General features: G+C 44.6%; 1 protein-coding gene across 1 annotated transcript; it reads left to right on the forward strand.

The window, feature by feature from the left end:
• Positions 1 to 5,935: 5,935 nt before the first annotated feature.
• On the forward strand, positions 5,936 to 9,080 carry sh2d7 (SH2 domain containing 7). The gene is made up of 6 exons (XM_023819122.1): positions 5,936 to 6,091; positions 6,329 to 6,418; positions 7,099 to 7,264; positions 7,344 to 7,535; positions 7,624 to 8,340; positions 8,446 to 9,080. Exons 1-6 carry the CDS (start codon positions 5,943 to 5,945, stop codon positions 8,488 to 8,490), a joined length of 1,359 nt encoding a protein of 452 aa, XP_023674890.1. The 5' UTR covers positions 5,936 to 5,942; the 3' UTR covers positions 8,491 to 9,080.
• The last annotated feature ends 5,445 nt before the right edge of the window (positions 9,081 to 14,525 follow it).

Here is a 14,525-nt window from a genome sequence, read left to right on the forward strand (position 1 = left end):
ATACAAAATATAGGACCTTGCCAGGGGTACATGCACAGATGCTTCAAAGAAAAACAAGAAAAAATATATCATTTGAAAGTCTCTAATAATCCTATATGTCTTCTGTGCTTTCTTGTTTTTGGACATTTAAATTACATGTATATATTGTTTGAACAAAAAACATAAAAGTTATGTTTAGTATTAATCCATTTTGATTTATGGAAATGAATCAGCCCTAGTACAAATAGTAATTGAATAACATATTTGTTTTGCTCTGTCAGTCCATCTAAAATAAAAAATGAAATCAAATAAGCCCATTATTATTACAAAGTTACTCAACTTGTCTTTAATAAAGTTTTTCATGTCTGTCCAAAACAATCGTGAATAAATACACAAAAAAAACAAGCGTAATATCCCACAACAATCACATGTGTTTACAATATATCTAACTTAAACCTTTTTAAAACCTGTTTCACTGGGTAAATTCTGTGTAACTGCATCAAACACCACAGCATATTCCTTAGGCTTAAAGCGTATTTGAAAATTTTCAAGAAATTCGTTATATGTTAACAATATAACAAAACGGGGGTATATATTTCATAAGAACAGAAGAAATTTACAAACGAGAGGAGGCCATTCGGCCCATCAGGCTCGTTTGGGGAAAACTTAACTAATAACTCAGAGTTGTTAAAATCTTATCTAGCTCTGATTTAAAGGAACCCAGGGTTTTAGCTTGCACTATACTAGTAGGAAGACTATTCCATATTCTAACTACACGTACGCTGTGTAAAGAAGTGTTTTCTTAAATTAAGCTTAACATTTCCACATACGGCCACGAGTTCTAGTATTTAAACTAATACAGTGGTACCTCGGTTCTCGAACTTGATCCGTTCCGGACTTCGGATCGAATCCTAAAAAGTTCTAGTTCTGATCGAATTTTTCCCATAAGAAATAATGGAAAACCAATTAATGTTTTTTAGAAAGATCATCAGAAAATGGACATAATTTTATTTCTCTACGGAGTGCATTAATTCCCATAATTCCCAGCTTTACTGCTGGTTACCCGTGTCCTCTGGAGGCATTTAAACCCCCATCAAAATTACAAATCTCTAGATTACAGGTATAACTGATACATTCAGATACGTTTAGCAATCATATCTATAATCTAGAGATTTTTCATTTTGATGTGGGTGCATGTAGTAAAAGTAAAGTAAATACACCATGTTTCCCTCTCTTTTTAGTAAAGTAAATACACCATGTTTCCCTCTCTTTTTAGTAAAGTAAATACACCATGATTCCCTCTCTTTTTAGTAAAGTAAATACACCATGTTTCCCTCTCTTTTTAGTAAAGTAAATACACCATGTTTCCCTCTCTTTTTAGTAAAGTAAATACACCATGATTCCCTCTCTTTTTAGTAAAGTAAATACACCATGATTCCCTCTCTTTTTAGGGATAAAAACTGAATACAGAATCACACTCAATATATTGCATGTGGGGAGGGGGGCAGTGGTTGGCACTGTTGCCTCACACCTCTGGGACTCACTGGGTTTGAGTCCCCCCTGGCTCCCTGTGTGTGGAGTTTGCATGTGCTCCCCATGTTATCTTGGGGTTTTGACTGGGTTCTCTGTTTTTACCCCACAGGTGAACTGGAGTTACCAAATTGTCCATAGGAGTGACTATGTGCGCGAATGGTGTGTGTGTGTGTGTGTGTGTGTGCATACCCGCCCTGCCATGGGTTGCAACCCCATCTGGGGATATTCCCTGTCTTTTACTCGTAGTTTCTGGTACAGGCTCCAGACCTCTGTGACCCTAAATAGCACAAGCAGGTGTAGAAACTGGATGGTTTCACGAAGGCCTACACAGGCACAGCATAACGGTGATCACTATTTTATGATGGACATCTGAAGAAGATTACATCACAAATGGCTTGGTGCATTTTCACTTGTGTTTAATAAGCGCGAACAGGAAACCTGATGCATACCTTCTCAGTGTGAAAAGCAAGGAATACCCAGAAAAAGGAAAACTAAATGAATTAGACTTTCATTCCCAGTCGAAAGCAGCACAGAAAATGACAAAGTGCATACGCTATCAGAAATTATAGATCAGCAACAAAAACTGGTGTCCTATTTAGAAAATGCTGCAAAATTGAATTACCCGATATTGACATTTCTGGGAAGGCTAATACTACCTCATCACTTATCCTTCTTCCATAGCATGGGGCTGAATTAAAGAATCGGTATAATGGTAACTAATGTGCCTTTCAGCTGACTAAGCCAGGGAATACAGTGAGCAACCAGCATCTGCGTTTATTTGATGAGACATATTTAGCAAATTCAATGTAAAATTTAAGTCTAAGATCCTAAGACTAAAATTTGTTACGCCGATTGAACCAGGAGGGGTGGATTAATTTTTAAAAAGTGAAGTACACATTCAAGACATGTAAAAAAAATACAAATTCCATCCATTCATCTTCTAACCACTGTCAGGATCAGCCCATGCATGGTCCCATTCTGTCGTTTTCCATTTTGGCCAACAGGTGTCACTGGTCATCCCGTTCCTTCCTCGGTGCTGTAGCCTTAAACACCACACACAAGGAGCCAGAGAGGAGACTTGAACCCAGTCCGCCCCAGAGGTGTGAGGCAATATATTGGCTGTAATTCTGTATTCAATTTTTATTTCTAAAAAGATATGGTGTACAATCAAGGCAGGTCGAGCTGTTAATTAGTTTTGTTTACCCCTTGTTAATGTTCTTGTAATTTTAGTATAGGTCCTTGTTTTTGTATCCTCATTTCTATTCACCCCTATCTGTCTTTAGTTTTGTAGTAATGACTTGTGATCTTTGTTCCCAGTCTCTCCTAGTGTTTGATAATATCCTTCACCTGTTTAGCTCCGAGTCCCTCATGTGTAATTAGTAACTGGCCCACACCTATCTCTTGTCTAGCCTTGTTACTAGAGTATATACTATATGGTCAAAAGTATTGGGACACCTGGCTGTTACACCTATAGGAACTTTTATGACATTCCACTCTAACTCCATAGGCATCAGTATGGAGTTTGTCCCCCCTTGGCAGCTACAAGAGCTGCCACTCTTCTGGGGAGGCTTTCCACAAGATTTTGGAGTTTGTCTGTGGGAATTTTTGCCCATTCATCCAGAAGAACATGTGTGAGGTCAGGCACTGATGTTGCTGGTGAAGGCCTGGCTTGCAATCTCCATTCTAGTTTATCCCAAAGCTGTTTAATGGGGTTGAGGTCAGGGCTCTGTGAGACAACCAAGTTTTTCCACACCAAACTCACACAACCATGTCTTTATGGACTTTGCTTTGTGCACTGGGACACAGTCATGCTGGAACAGAAAAGGGCCTTCCCCAAACTGTTCCCACAAAGTTGGAAGCATACAGCTTCCAACTTTGGCTGCTCAGCCATGGAAGCCCATTCCATAAAGCCCCAGTTGCACAGTTTTAGTGCTGGAGTTAATGCAGAGGGAGTTTGGAACTCTGCAGTTAAGTCAAAAGAACTATGTGTCTCAGCACTCGGCGTCCACACTCTTACTTTACATGGTCAGCCACTTCATGGCAGGGCTTCTGTTGTTCCTAAACACTTCCACTTTGTGATAATACCACTTACAACTGACCATGGAATATCTAGCAGGGAAAAAAATTCACAAACTGACTTATTGCAAAGGTGGCATCCTATGACAATCCCACACTTGATATCACTGAGCTCTTCAGAACAACCCATTCTTTCACAAATCAGTAAACCTGACTGCATGGCTAAGTGCTTAATTTTATATACCTGTGATAATGAGTCTGAATGAAATACCTGAATTCAATTAAGAGGTGTGTCCCAATACTTTTGTCCTTATAGTGTATATATGCTTGGCCTTGCCCTGTTCTTTGTTGGTCATTGTGGATGTAGATGTTACTGCTGTGTGCTTAGGTTCCCGCTTGTTGTTTCTTGGGTTTAGTTAGTGGTCTGTGTTACTGTTCCTTAGGTATTTGTTGCAGTGCTTAGCCTTTCTACCTTCTGGTTTATCCTCCCTGCCCTTTGTTTCACCCCTCTTGGTCACACGGTAAAGGGGTACATGCAGTCAGCAACATAACATTACAATGACAGGACTGGGGAGCTCAGGACGAGGAGGCACTATATACCCCACAGATGAGGGAGCAGACAAGAGGCAGCTGGGATCATTCACACGGGGCTGAAACGAGAGGCACCTGGGATCATCCGCACGGGGGCTGAAACGAGAGGCACCTGGGATCATTCGCACGGGGGCTGAAACGAGAGACACCTGGGATCATTCGCACGGGGGCTGAAACGAGAGGCACCTGGGATCATTAGCACGGGGGCTGAAACGAGAGGCACCTGGGATCATTCGCACGGGGGCTGAAACGAGAGGCACCTGGGATAATCCACATGGGGGCTGAAACGAGAGACACCTGGGATCATCTGCACGGGGCTGAAACGAGAGGCACCTGGGATCATTCGCACGGGGGCTGAAACGAGAGGCACCTGGGATCATTCGCACGGGGGCTGAAACGAGAGGCACCTGGGATCATTCGCACGGGGGCTGAAACGAGAGGCACCTGGGATCATTCGCACGGGGGCTGAAACGAGAGGCACCTGGGATAATCCACATGGGGGCTGAAACGAGAGACACCTGGGATCATCCGCACGGGGCTGAAACGAGAGGCACCTGGGATCATTCGCACGGGGGCTGAAACGAGAGGCACCTGGGATCATTCGCACGGGGGCTGAAACGAGAGGCACCTGGGATCATTCGCACGGGGGCTGAAACGAGAGGCACCTGGGATCATCCGCACGGGGGCTGAAACGAGAGGCACCTGGGATCATTCGCACGGGGGCTGAAACGAGAGGCACCTGGGATCATCCGCACGGGGGCTGAAACGAGAGGCACCTGGGATCATTCGCACGGGGGCTGAAACGAGAGGCACCTGGGATCATCCGCACGGGGGCTGAAACGAGAGGCACCTGGGATCATTCGCACGGGGGCTGAAACGAGAGGCAGAGTTAAACAAGGAACAGGTGAGGCTCATTAGTGCCACACCATGGAGAACACAGGGGAAAAAGGCATGTGCCGCGTGACAGTAAGTGATGTGCAGTCACCTAGTGTTTATTTCTTATTCTTTATTTCAAAGTGAAAATAAGCAAAGGTCACTGGTAAATTTGTAAAAAAAAAAACACTCTGTGGTTTTGCGTTTGTCTTTATACCCGAAGAAGCGCACATTAAAGACAATTTTTAAAACTTAACACAGAAATTTAATTTAGCAGGGGTTACATTTGTATAAATTATACAGTTATTATACAGTTCCAGCGGTTGCCACACCCAGATGTAGAGATGGAATCACAATCTATATGGAGCTTTTACTCACCAAAGAAGGACTAATCAATCAATTAAATGGAATGTTCAAGCACGAGACAACAGTGTATCATTTCAAATATTTGACAACAATGCAGTGCCATAACCATAATGCCCTCTGCTCTTCACTTTTGATTCTGCAGTTTGACAGGTCAAACATAGAGCCATTCTGCCAGGTGAGAGCAATTAAAAGCAACAATGAAAAAATCAAATAGCTGTACAGAACTCTATACCGACTATATATATAGGCCTATCGCCATTCATATTACAAAAACATCTAACATTAATTTCTTTGCCATTTATAATTCCCAATATGAAGAGAGACACATTAAATGCACTTTAATTTACATGCAGTACAAGTCTCACATCATAAAGAAGAAATAGGAACAGTGATAGTAAAATACAGAGACTGGAGACGGTAGCTGGTGATGTCAGGGATGATAGCCACAGACAATGGCAGCATTCAGCTGTTCGTATGCGCTGGATGACGTCGTTAGGAAAATAGGCAAAACAGGCACCGTGCCGGTGAAAAAACCTGCAACCTGTTGGACGTCGCATTCATTCGGCGGCGAGGGACACAGGAAGATGGAGCGGCTCTCGCTGGGAGAGAATGCGGCGACTGGGGAGGGCGCCGCGAGAGAGCGGGCTCTCCGCTGGTTTACAGAGACCCAGGCCCCGTTCATCCTCCAAGAGGGCAGCTTCCCTGCCTGGTTTCAAGGATGCATCACAAGAAAGTAAGCTGTGAGCGGACCTCCGGAGAGATACGTCCTCGGGAAGGGGGCTGCGTCGCTCAAGGTGTCTGCTTGGATTATCCCTAACGCACCAGTCCCAGTGTGCTGCTGTTGTCACATGCTGGCAAAATGTGTGTAGTTTCTGGAAAACTGAAAAAGAACTTTAAAAGACTAAGCACAACATTTTCATCTAATTTGACTGGTATTTTAATGCCGTAATGACTTCCTGTTTTTTGACAGGGATGCTGAAGATCGGCTGCGTGATAAACACCTGGGCTGTTTTCTCATTCGACTCAGTGACAAGGCTACCGGATACATCCTCTCCTATAAGTGAGCCTTGCCTTTACTGCTCTGCTTGAGATAACTCACCATAAAGACAGGCTCATTAAGCTTACCGGTGCTGTAGCGCTAGCCAGGGTGTCCTTGAAGACAGTATTTGAGGATGCGTTTGCATATATGGAGTATCTGAAATACTGCAGGATTTCATGCTTGCGATTCAAGCTGATCTATAAGATACTCAAACATACAGCAAACATGAGTGCAGTGAAATACTGTTACCACATGCAGATCCGGCTTAAAAACAAAGACCTAATAAGATAAAAGATAATATAGAAATTGCAAATAAAATCATAATGAAATATAAAAGCAACGATATAAATAGTGTCACAATAATGTAAAATGAGGGACGACAAGTATGATAAGTTCAAAGTCTGCTAGCATTCATGCTTCATTGATATAACTGTGTTTATTGGAGGGTATGAAAGGCAGGTTTATGAGGACACTGGCTGGGGGCTCAGCAGGCAGCACTGTAGCCTCAGGGTTGCAGAGTGGGGTCACACACCCTCCCCACAGTCATACAGGTCTAGACTGCTGCAGTCTGGAACCATGCAACTGCATAAATCGGGGTCTCACATTGTGTGTCCAAGATGGTTACCCACTTCTGGATAAGTGATTGTGGGGGATGGATGGATGGATGGATTTCATCCACACCATTTTTTTTTCCCTTCCAGAGGCCGTGACCGATGTCGTCACTTTGTCATCAACCAGACCAAGGCTGGACAGTTCCTTGTTTCGGGCGACACCGAGCAGCACAACAACCTGATGGATCTCATCGAGTACTACCGGGTCAGCGCCATCGAGCCCTTCGGAGAGTTCCTCACATCGTCCTGCTGTGAGGTGCGGTGCCGGCGGCGCAGTGTCCATGCTGGGATACGCTTCCGGTCACCATCTGATACTCACTGCTGTGTCCCCACAGTCCTCCGACAGTGACATCTACGACGTGGTCCAGTCCAACCAGAAAGAGAAATCGATTGTCAGTGTCCAGGCCGTGAGGAGTTTTTGGAACCAGCGGGGTGGACTGGCGGCCGGGAAGCCCCCAGCCCTGCCCCCCAAAACTGCCGGGAAACTCACAGCCAGCTCCTCCCTCGAAAAGACCCCTCCTCCGCAGGTAGGCAGAGCCCGGAATAGTAAATATTCCTGTTATTTCCTGATTAAGGTGCTCCTGGTGAATTTCACTTCACTTTCATACATCTTAGGCAGTACCCCCGGTGCCAAGACGGAAGTCCCCGGTCGATAAGAGCCCCCTCCCTGACCAGATGAGGTACTCCAGCCTAGAGGAGACCAGAATGCAAGACAAAGCTGAGTCCCCCCTAAGCAGCAAAGAGAGCCTGAGCAGTTCAGCAGAATCCAGGAAGGGGCACAGCGCCCCCAAGTGGGAGGATCCCTACAGCCTCTCCTGGAATTTCCCTAGAGCTGCTGAAGCCCATCTTACAAGCAGGCAGGGCATGGTGCCCTCAGAGCTGAGCCTGTCAGACTGCCGCAGCAAGTCGCTTCCCATTCTGGACGACAGCGCAGTGCAGCACGCCACTTCCTGCACCCCCCCGGATCTGTCGCCGAAACCTGTCAAGAAAGCCACCTGCCACACGATGTCTCTGGATGTGACGGAGTGCCTCCGAGAGCCAGCTCCTCTGGCCCAGTCCAGCAGCAACAGCATGGACAAACTCTCCCATGGCTCACTGTACCAACTGGCCGGCGCCACCCAGTGGACTCAAGCAGAACTGCGTGAGGCGCCCATAAAGCAGGAGGAGGAGAACCTGTACGCCCAGGTTCCTGCCGAAGCTTGTCACGTGATGCCTGACAAACTTTACGAGCAGATTCCTGACTCGGGATTTATGGGAGGGGGCTGCACTCCCCCCTCCCACAACAACACCTACGAGACCTTGGAGGACATAAAACAGAAAGGGGCCAAAAAGGTAAGTGCATTTCCAGTTAAAAGCAAATCAATTATTGATTAAAAATAATATGATGGACTTTAAATTACATGGTGGCGATACGTTTTATTGTGTTTCTTTCGGCAGAATGATAAATGGCGAAGATTTTTCCCAGACCATAAGAAACACTGAAGAGTGAATGAAGGAAAGCGTCAACGTTACTGAAAGAACCGCAGATTAATATACGGGGCAGGATTCCCCGGATGCATCCGCCCACCTGGCTTGTCCAAAACGGGACCTTAGCTCATGGGAACCAATATATTTAAAATGTACTACTTACAGTACGTCAAAAAAGCTTTGTAAAAACAGAATTACAAAAAACAGTCATTTTTACAGCACGGTGTGTGTAGTGTATTGATTTCATTGTCTAATGAAGTTAGTTTGTCTGTCAATATTTGTCATTTGTTCATTTCCATCGCCTTAGAAATAACATGTTAAAAATTGTTGTTCATATATAATTTATTCCTATCTCTTTAAATATAGAGGTAACCTTTATATATATATATATAACCTTTGTTTTTCAAAGGTTATGGCGTTTTACATCATTTCCTGAATGCAAGCTTGATATAACTATATGGTAAAAGATAATGTTATTCCTTGGAGTTTAGTAAAATTATGTATAGGGCCTAAGTTATTTGTTCCTTTTTTGGATTTTTGAATTTTTCAGAAATATTAAACGTAACATTTACATTTTTTACAACAGGCGCGCAGCGCTGCAGTGAAACAATGGATATAAAACTATAAAATCATCGTTTTTCAGACATGTGCACAGTGTCCTGCTTCAACCCAAACAGCTGTATTGCTGAATGTCCTCGCCGTTAATTGCAATGGGACGGTCTATAAATCGTCAGGGCAGATGGTACTCAAAGTCGGGGAAAACGGACGGGATTGGCGTCGGTCTCTGCCGGAGAAAAGCGATTATCATGCCGCAGCCGAGTCAGATCATCACGGAAAGCAGTAAAAGTGCTTTCATGCTTTTTTTCTGTATGGTTCAACCTGCAGCCTTCCTCATCCTTTCCATTTTTAATGGAGCAGGGACCACGAAGTACAGCACACTTCATCTTTTCTCAGACACGAAGATATTGAACTACCAGTAATGAATGTGCAGCGGTTGGCAGTTATAATTTTATTTGATTTCTGCTTGTCTCCTGGATGATGAACGGATTCCTCATTTTACAACGAAACTTTTATTTCACTTCAAATAAAGGCAATTTGTATGAGCTGCTGTGTAAGTAGTGTTTCAGAAATCCCACCGCAATCATTCACGCTGTAGTTTAGCTACCCCGCCTATATAAATACTCCCGTTTAAACCCACTGAGGAGGTGGTGACGTGTTTCTCTGTGGAGAGCAGGAATACACCAGCACCGTACAGATGGGAAGTGCTCTATGAATATGACTCCCTTTACACAGCAGTTAGCTAGTGCTTTGACTGCTCGTCAATGGTGAGATTGTGACTCTGAATAAGTAGACCTTATTTTAACTCAGCTGCTCATATTATTTAGTCACTGTGCTGAAGATTAGCCCATTGACCTCATGAGGGTAAATGGAAGAAGCAGGTTTTCAGGTTTTCTACATATTCACTTAATCTCAAGAAGTTCCCAGAAAGCCTGGCTTTGTCTCTTTAGCTTTAACTGCTGTAAAGGGCCCTAAATATTCTGTGAAGACAAAATTAAATTTAAACCCACACTGGTGTGGAGACCGACTCACTGGTGTGGAGGTACTGAGGTTGTAATCAATCGGTACTTCATGGCATTCTGTGACATGCACTGTTATTGCGTATCTACAGCACAGCTCATGATGCATGACCTCATTTCCTGCGTTTGGTGGTTTGTCTGCTGATGTAATGATGGATGTCACGTGTGGTTCAGCAGATACTCTTACGCTCTGAGGACGAGTCTGTTCCCCCTTCATGCTTGGGGGGTGGGAGCTCTTTCGTTCATCTCTGCCCGGTATGAATATGCAGCTCAGTGTGTCAGGAACAAAGACTTGTTCTTCTTCATATATGATGTTAAATGTTGTATATAACAGCCAAATCAGTGTGAGACTTCTCACATTTTGAAATTATGGGTATTACTAATACAATATATTACACGATATTCCATCCATCCATCCATCTCTTCCATTTGCTCTTCCTGGTCAGGGTCACAGGTAATCGTAACATTAATAAGTGAAATGTTTTGGAATTTTGTCTACAAGCCTCAACATGGCGTTTACATTACAAACAAGAAGTCTGGACCCACCTTCTGATTTTTAAAATAAACGATACACTGTTTTATTACAAGAAAATCTTAGAATTACTTAAAACAAGTGTAACATATTGGTTTTACAGTGTAATGTAACAATTTACTATGCATTATAACTGTGCAATTTAATGAATGAGAGTGCCTAAGATTAATCAAAATAACCACCCCTTGCCTTTATCACAGCAGCACAGATTCACATCATCCTTTCCAGCAATTTTTGGAAATAACTGGTGTCCAAACCCTGCCAGCACTTTTTCAAGCATGCAATCAGTTCTGTCTCATTTGCTAGACACTCATTTCAAACTTGTTGGTGCAATTTGTCCATCCACAAGACCTGCTGCCCATCCTGAATACTCCAGTGTTGTAGCCCATAGTTCTCTTTTTTCTTGTTGATGCCATGAAGTAAAGGTTTTCTGGCAGCGAGTCCACCATGCAGTCCAGCTGCTCTCAGCCTTTGCTTGACTGTATTAAGAGATACGGTTTCCCTTCTTGCTTAGAAACACGTAACTTTCTGGCTATTTGGCGATGAGAGGACCCTTCTTCACTTAAAATTTGTGTCTGTTTGTATCTGTGCACAATTCTGCACCCTGTCAGGTCTCTGCAGTGTCTGCGCATAGCTCTATACTCTGACAGGCCTCTGCGCAGTGTATCTGTTTGTGTCTGCATGTAACTCTGTACCCCGACAGGCCTCTGCGCAGTGTATCTGTTTGTGTCTGCATGTAACTCTGTACCCCGACAGGCCTCTGCGCAGTGTATCTGTTTGTGTCTGCATGTAACTCTGTACCCCGACAGGCCTCTGCGCAGTGTATCTGTTTGTGTCTGCATGTAACTCTGTACCCCGACAGGCCTCTGCGCAGTGTATCTGTTTGTGTCTGCATGTAACTATGTACCCCGACAGGCCTCTGCGCAGTGTATCTGTTTGTGTCTGCATGTAACTCTGTACCCCGACAGGCCTCTGCGCAGTGTATCTGTTTGTGTCTGCATGTAACTCTGTACCCCGACAGGCCTCTGTGGAGTGTGGCTCCAAGGTCTGCGTAGCACCAAGCGCTGCGGGATGAATAATGAAAGCAGTAAATTATAAGCGACAGTAAAATGTACACTGCTATATAACATCTAGCAGGGCTGCAAGGAGTGAGGTGAGGAGAAAGGTAAGAAGTGAGGTGAAGAGTGAGGAGTGAGGTAAGGAGTGAAGTGAGGAGTACGGTAAGGAGAGAGGTGAGGAGTGAGGTGGGGTATAAGGTGAGGAGTGAGGTGAAGAGTGAGGTGAGGAGTGAGGTCAGGAGTGAGGTGGGGTATAAGGTGAGGAGTGAGGTGAGGAGTGAGGTGAGGAGTGAGGTGAGACTTGTATTCATGCTGCTGTGAGCACATCAGCGTTTTAGCCTCATCCCTGCCCCGCTGCAGATCTCACATGAGGTTTCAGAAGACTCAAATGGATGTAAGAATACGTCCATCTTTTATTCTTTCATTAATTAAAGGTTGAAATTCTATACTTATTCCATCTTCCCCCTGATTGTTTGAGTGGCAGAGTAAGACATTCCACTGTGACTGGAAGCTCTCGGTTTTTGGTACCATGAATGTGAAACTAAACTTCATGTGAATGACTTGAGTGAGCAATGTGCCGTGCTTGTCGCGACGGTGGCACGTAAATCGTCCCCGAGGCCGGCGGTTATATAGCTCTCCAGTGATACGGCACTTTATGATCTGCACACTTAAGCACAAATGCTGAGAATGAAAATAATGTCGGACAAAGTCTTTTTCATCTGAGGGGGTTATCAAGATGTCACTGGTGACTAGATCAGTATTTGATCACAGCTGAGTATTTATGGAGGCCTCTGCTCATAAATAAGACAGATGACGGCATCAGAGAGAGGCGGTGATGTGAAACACTGTACACTGCAGCTGTAGGCCACAGTACAGCTGCACTCACTGGCTCCCATGTGCATTATTATTGTTATTACACCCACTAAGAGCAGACTCTGCAGTTACATTTTATTTAACAGATGCCTTTTTTAAGAAAGCAGGGTCTGCCAGTACCTGCAGCAACTGGGGGTAAAAGGCCTTGCTCAAAGGTAACAATGGCGACTCCACCGTCCACGGGATCTGAGCCTGCAACCTTCCGATCATTTTAACAGCATCCTAACCCATAGGGCCACACTGTCATTAGCATCACGCTCTAAGCAACTCAGCTAACTGGCCGAGTACATGTGCATATGTGTCACAGCGTGTGGACTGTGATAATACTGTGGCCATATGACAGTGCGTATGGAAAGAGGTTCTGGGGGCTTCCTTCCCACCAATCACAGGCCACAGCTGCAAGGTGGGGGGGGGGGGGGGGCTGAAGAAGCTAAAGCACAGGACCAGGTGTCATCAGCAAAGATTTCCAGCTGCAAAAGGGACACTTGTGGACATTTTTCAAAAATACATTAATAAAACCAGGAAATGCAAATTCATCTTAAATTCTTTAAGCCCTCTTCTCTTAATTGTGTTTTCACATTTTCACTTTTTTAGGCACAATTCATTTTGTGGATCTCGCAAACACTGGAGACACTGTTGTCACACTGTAGACACACTGCAGATATACAGTAGGTACTGTAGTCACACTGTAGACACACTGCAGACACTGTAGTCACACTGTAGACATGCTGTAATAACTGTATGAATATTGCAGATACAATGTATTTAGCACTGTAGATACACTGTAGACACACTGTAAATCCTGTAAGCCAGTGTTTCTCAATCCGGTTCCGGGGAACCTACAGGCGGTCCACTTTTTTGCTTCGTCTGAGCTCTCTGCCAGACAGTCTACATTTTTGCTCCCTCCCAGTTCCCGGTAAATGTGGACTGTCTGTAGGTCCCCGACACTGCAGACATCATAGTCATACAAGAGGCACTGCAGATACACTATATATACTGTAGATACACTGCAAACATTGGAGACACACTTTAGGCATTGTAGATAGTGTAGAAAAAGAAGCTTCTGGTGAGCATTTAACCTCTGGATGCTTCAGGCACAGGCTCGACCTGCCTCTTTTTCCTACTGTGCAAAATCATATTTGCATTATTTTATGGTTAAAGGTAAAAATACGCCACATTAAGCAGATATTGATGCATTTTAAGGCAATTTTATAGGGAAGGTCGCTCAAAGGCCTTTATAGATGCGGAATGCGATACTTTCATCATTGACTCTTTTTTCCTGTCCTTCTGCCTAATGCGACCAGGAGACACGGCTTCATCGATACCTGGCGCCTTCGTAATATCAATATGACAAAGGAGGGTCTGCAGCCGCGTTACCTCAGCGCGGGGTCTGCGCCGATCGTTGTGCGGAGCCAAGGCCGTTTCCTGGGTCCCCCTGGTGTGCCGTGGACACCGGGAGTATATGAGGCCAAGCTGAATAATGAGAATCAATGTTTTTATGGCCGGTTTACGGCACAGCTGACCTACAGGCAGTATCAGGAGCAAACAGAGGCAGCGCTATTAGAATCTTAATCAGCAGATGTTCTCCACGGCGTCTGTAATTAACCAAGTCGCTCTGTCAGCATGAAATTCCCCTGGATTTTAGCTCTGCTGTCGTAAAGCGAGCAGAAGGCAGTAGGATGAGGAATTAAGTGCATATTAGCATGGCCCCCACCTTAATGGTCATATACCGATCGGGGGAAGTGTGATGACCCCCCCCGCCCCCTTATTTATAACCAGATCTCGCAGATATATAACGGTGATTTTTCTTTTTCCCCACAAAACTTTTACATTCCCGTTCAATCCAAAGTTATGGTCCCACTGAGGACCGTCTACATCTTACTGCACCATGACGTCCCACTGAGGACCGTCTACATCTTACTGCACCATGACGTCCCACTGAGGACCGTCTACATCTTACTGCACAATGACGTCCCACTGAGGACCGTCTACATCATACTGCACCATGAC

Source organism: Paramormyrops kingsleyae, chromosome 11 (genome assembly GCF_048594095.1).
Source record: "Paramormyrops kingsleyae isolate MSU_618 chromosome 11, PKINGS_0.4, whole genome shotgun sequence".
NCBI classification, from domain to species: Eukaryota; Metazoa; Chordata; class Actinopteri; order Osteoglossiformes; family Mormyridae; genus Paramormyrops; species Paramormyrops kingsleyae.

Excerpts from the sequence above, each read along its gene's own strand:
- sh2d7 (XM_023819122.1), top strand. The coding sequence starts at position 5,943 with ATGGAGCGGCTCTCGCTGGGAGAGAATGCGGCGACTGGGGAGGGCGCC. Across the intron at positions 6,419-7,098 it reads GGATACATCCTCTCCTATAA|AGGCCGTGACCGATGTCGTC; the intron begins GTGAGCCTTGCC and ends TTTCCCTTCCAG. Across the intron at positions 7,265-7,343 it reads TCACATCGTCCTGCTGTGAG|TCCTCCGACAGTGACATCTA; the intron begins GTGCGGTGCCGG and ends GTGTCCCCACAG.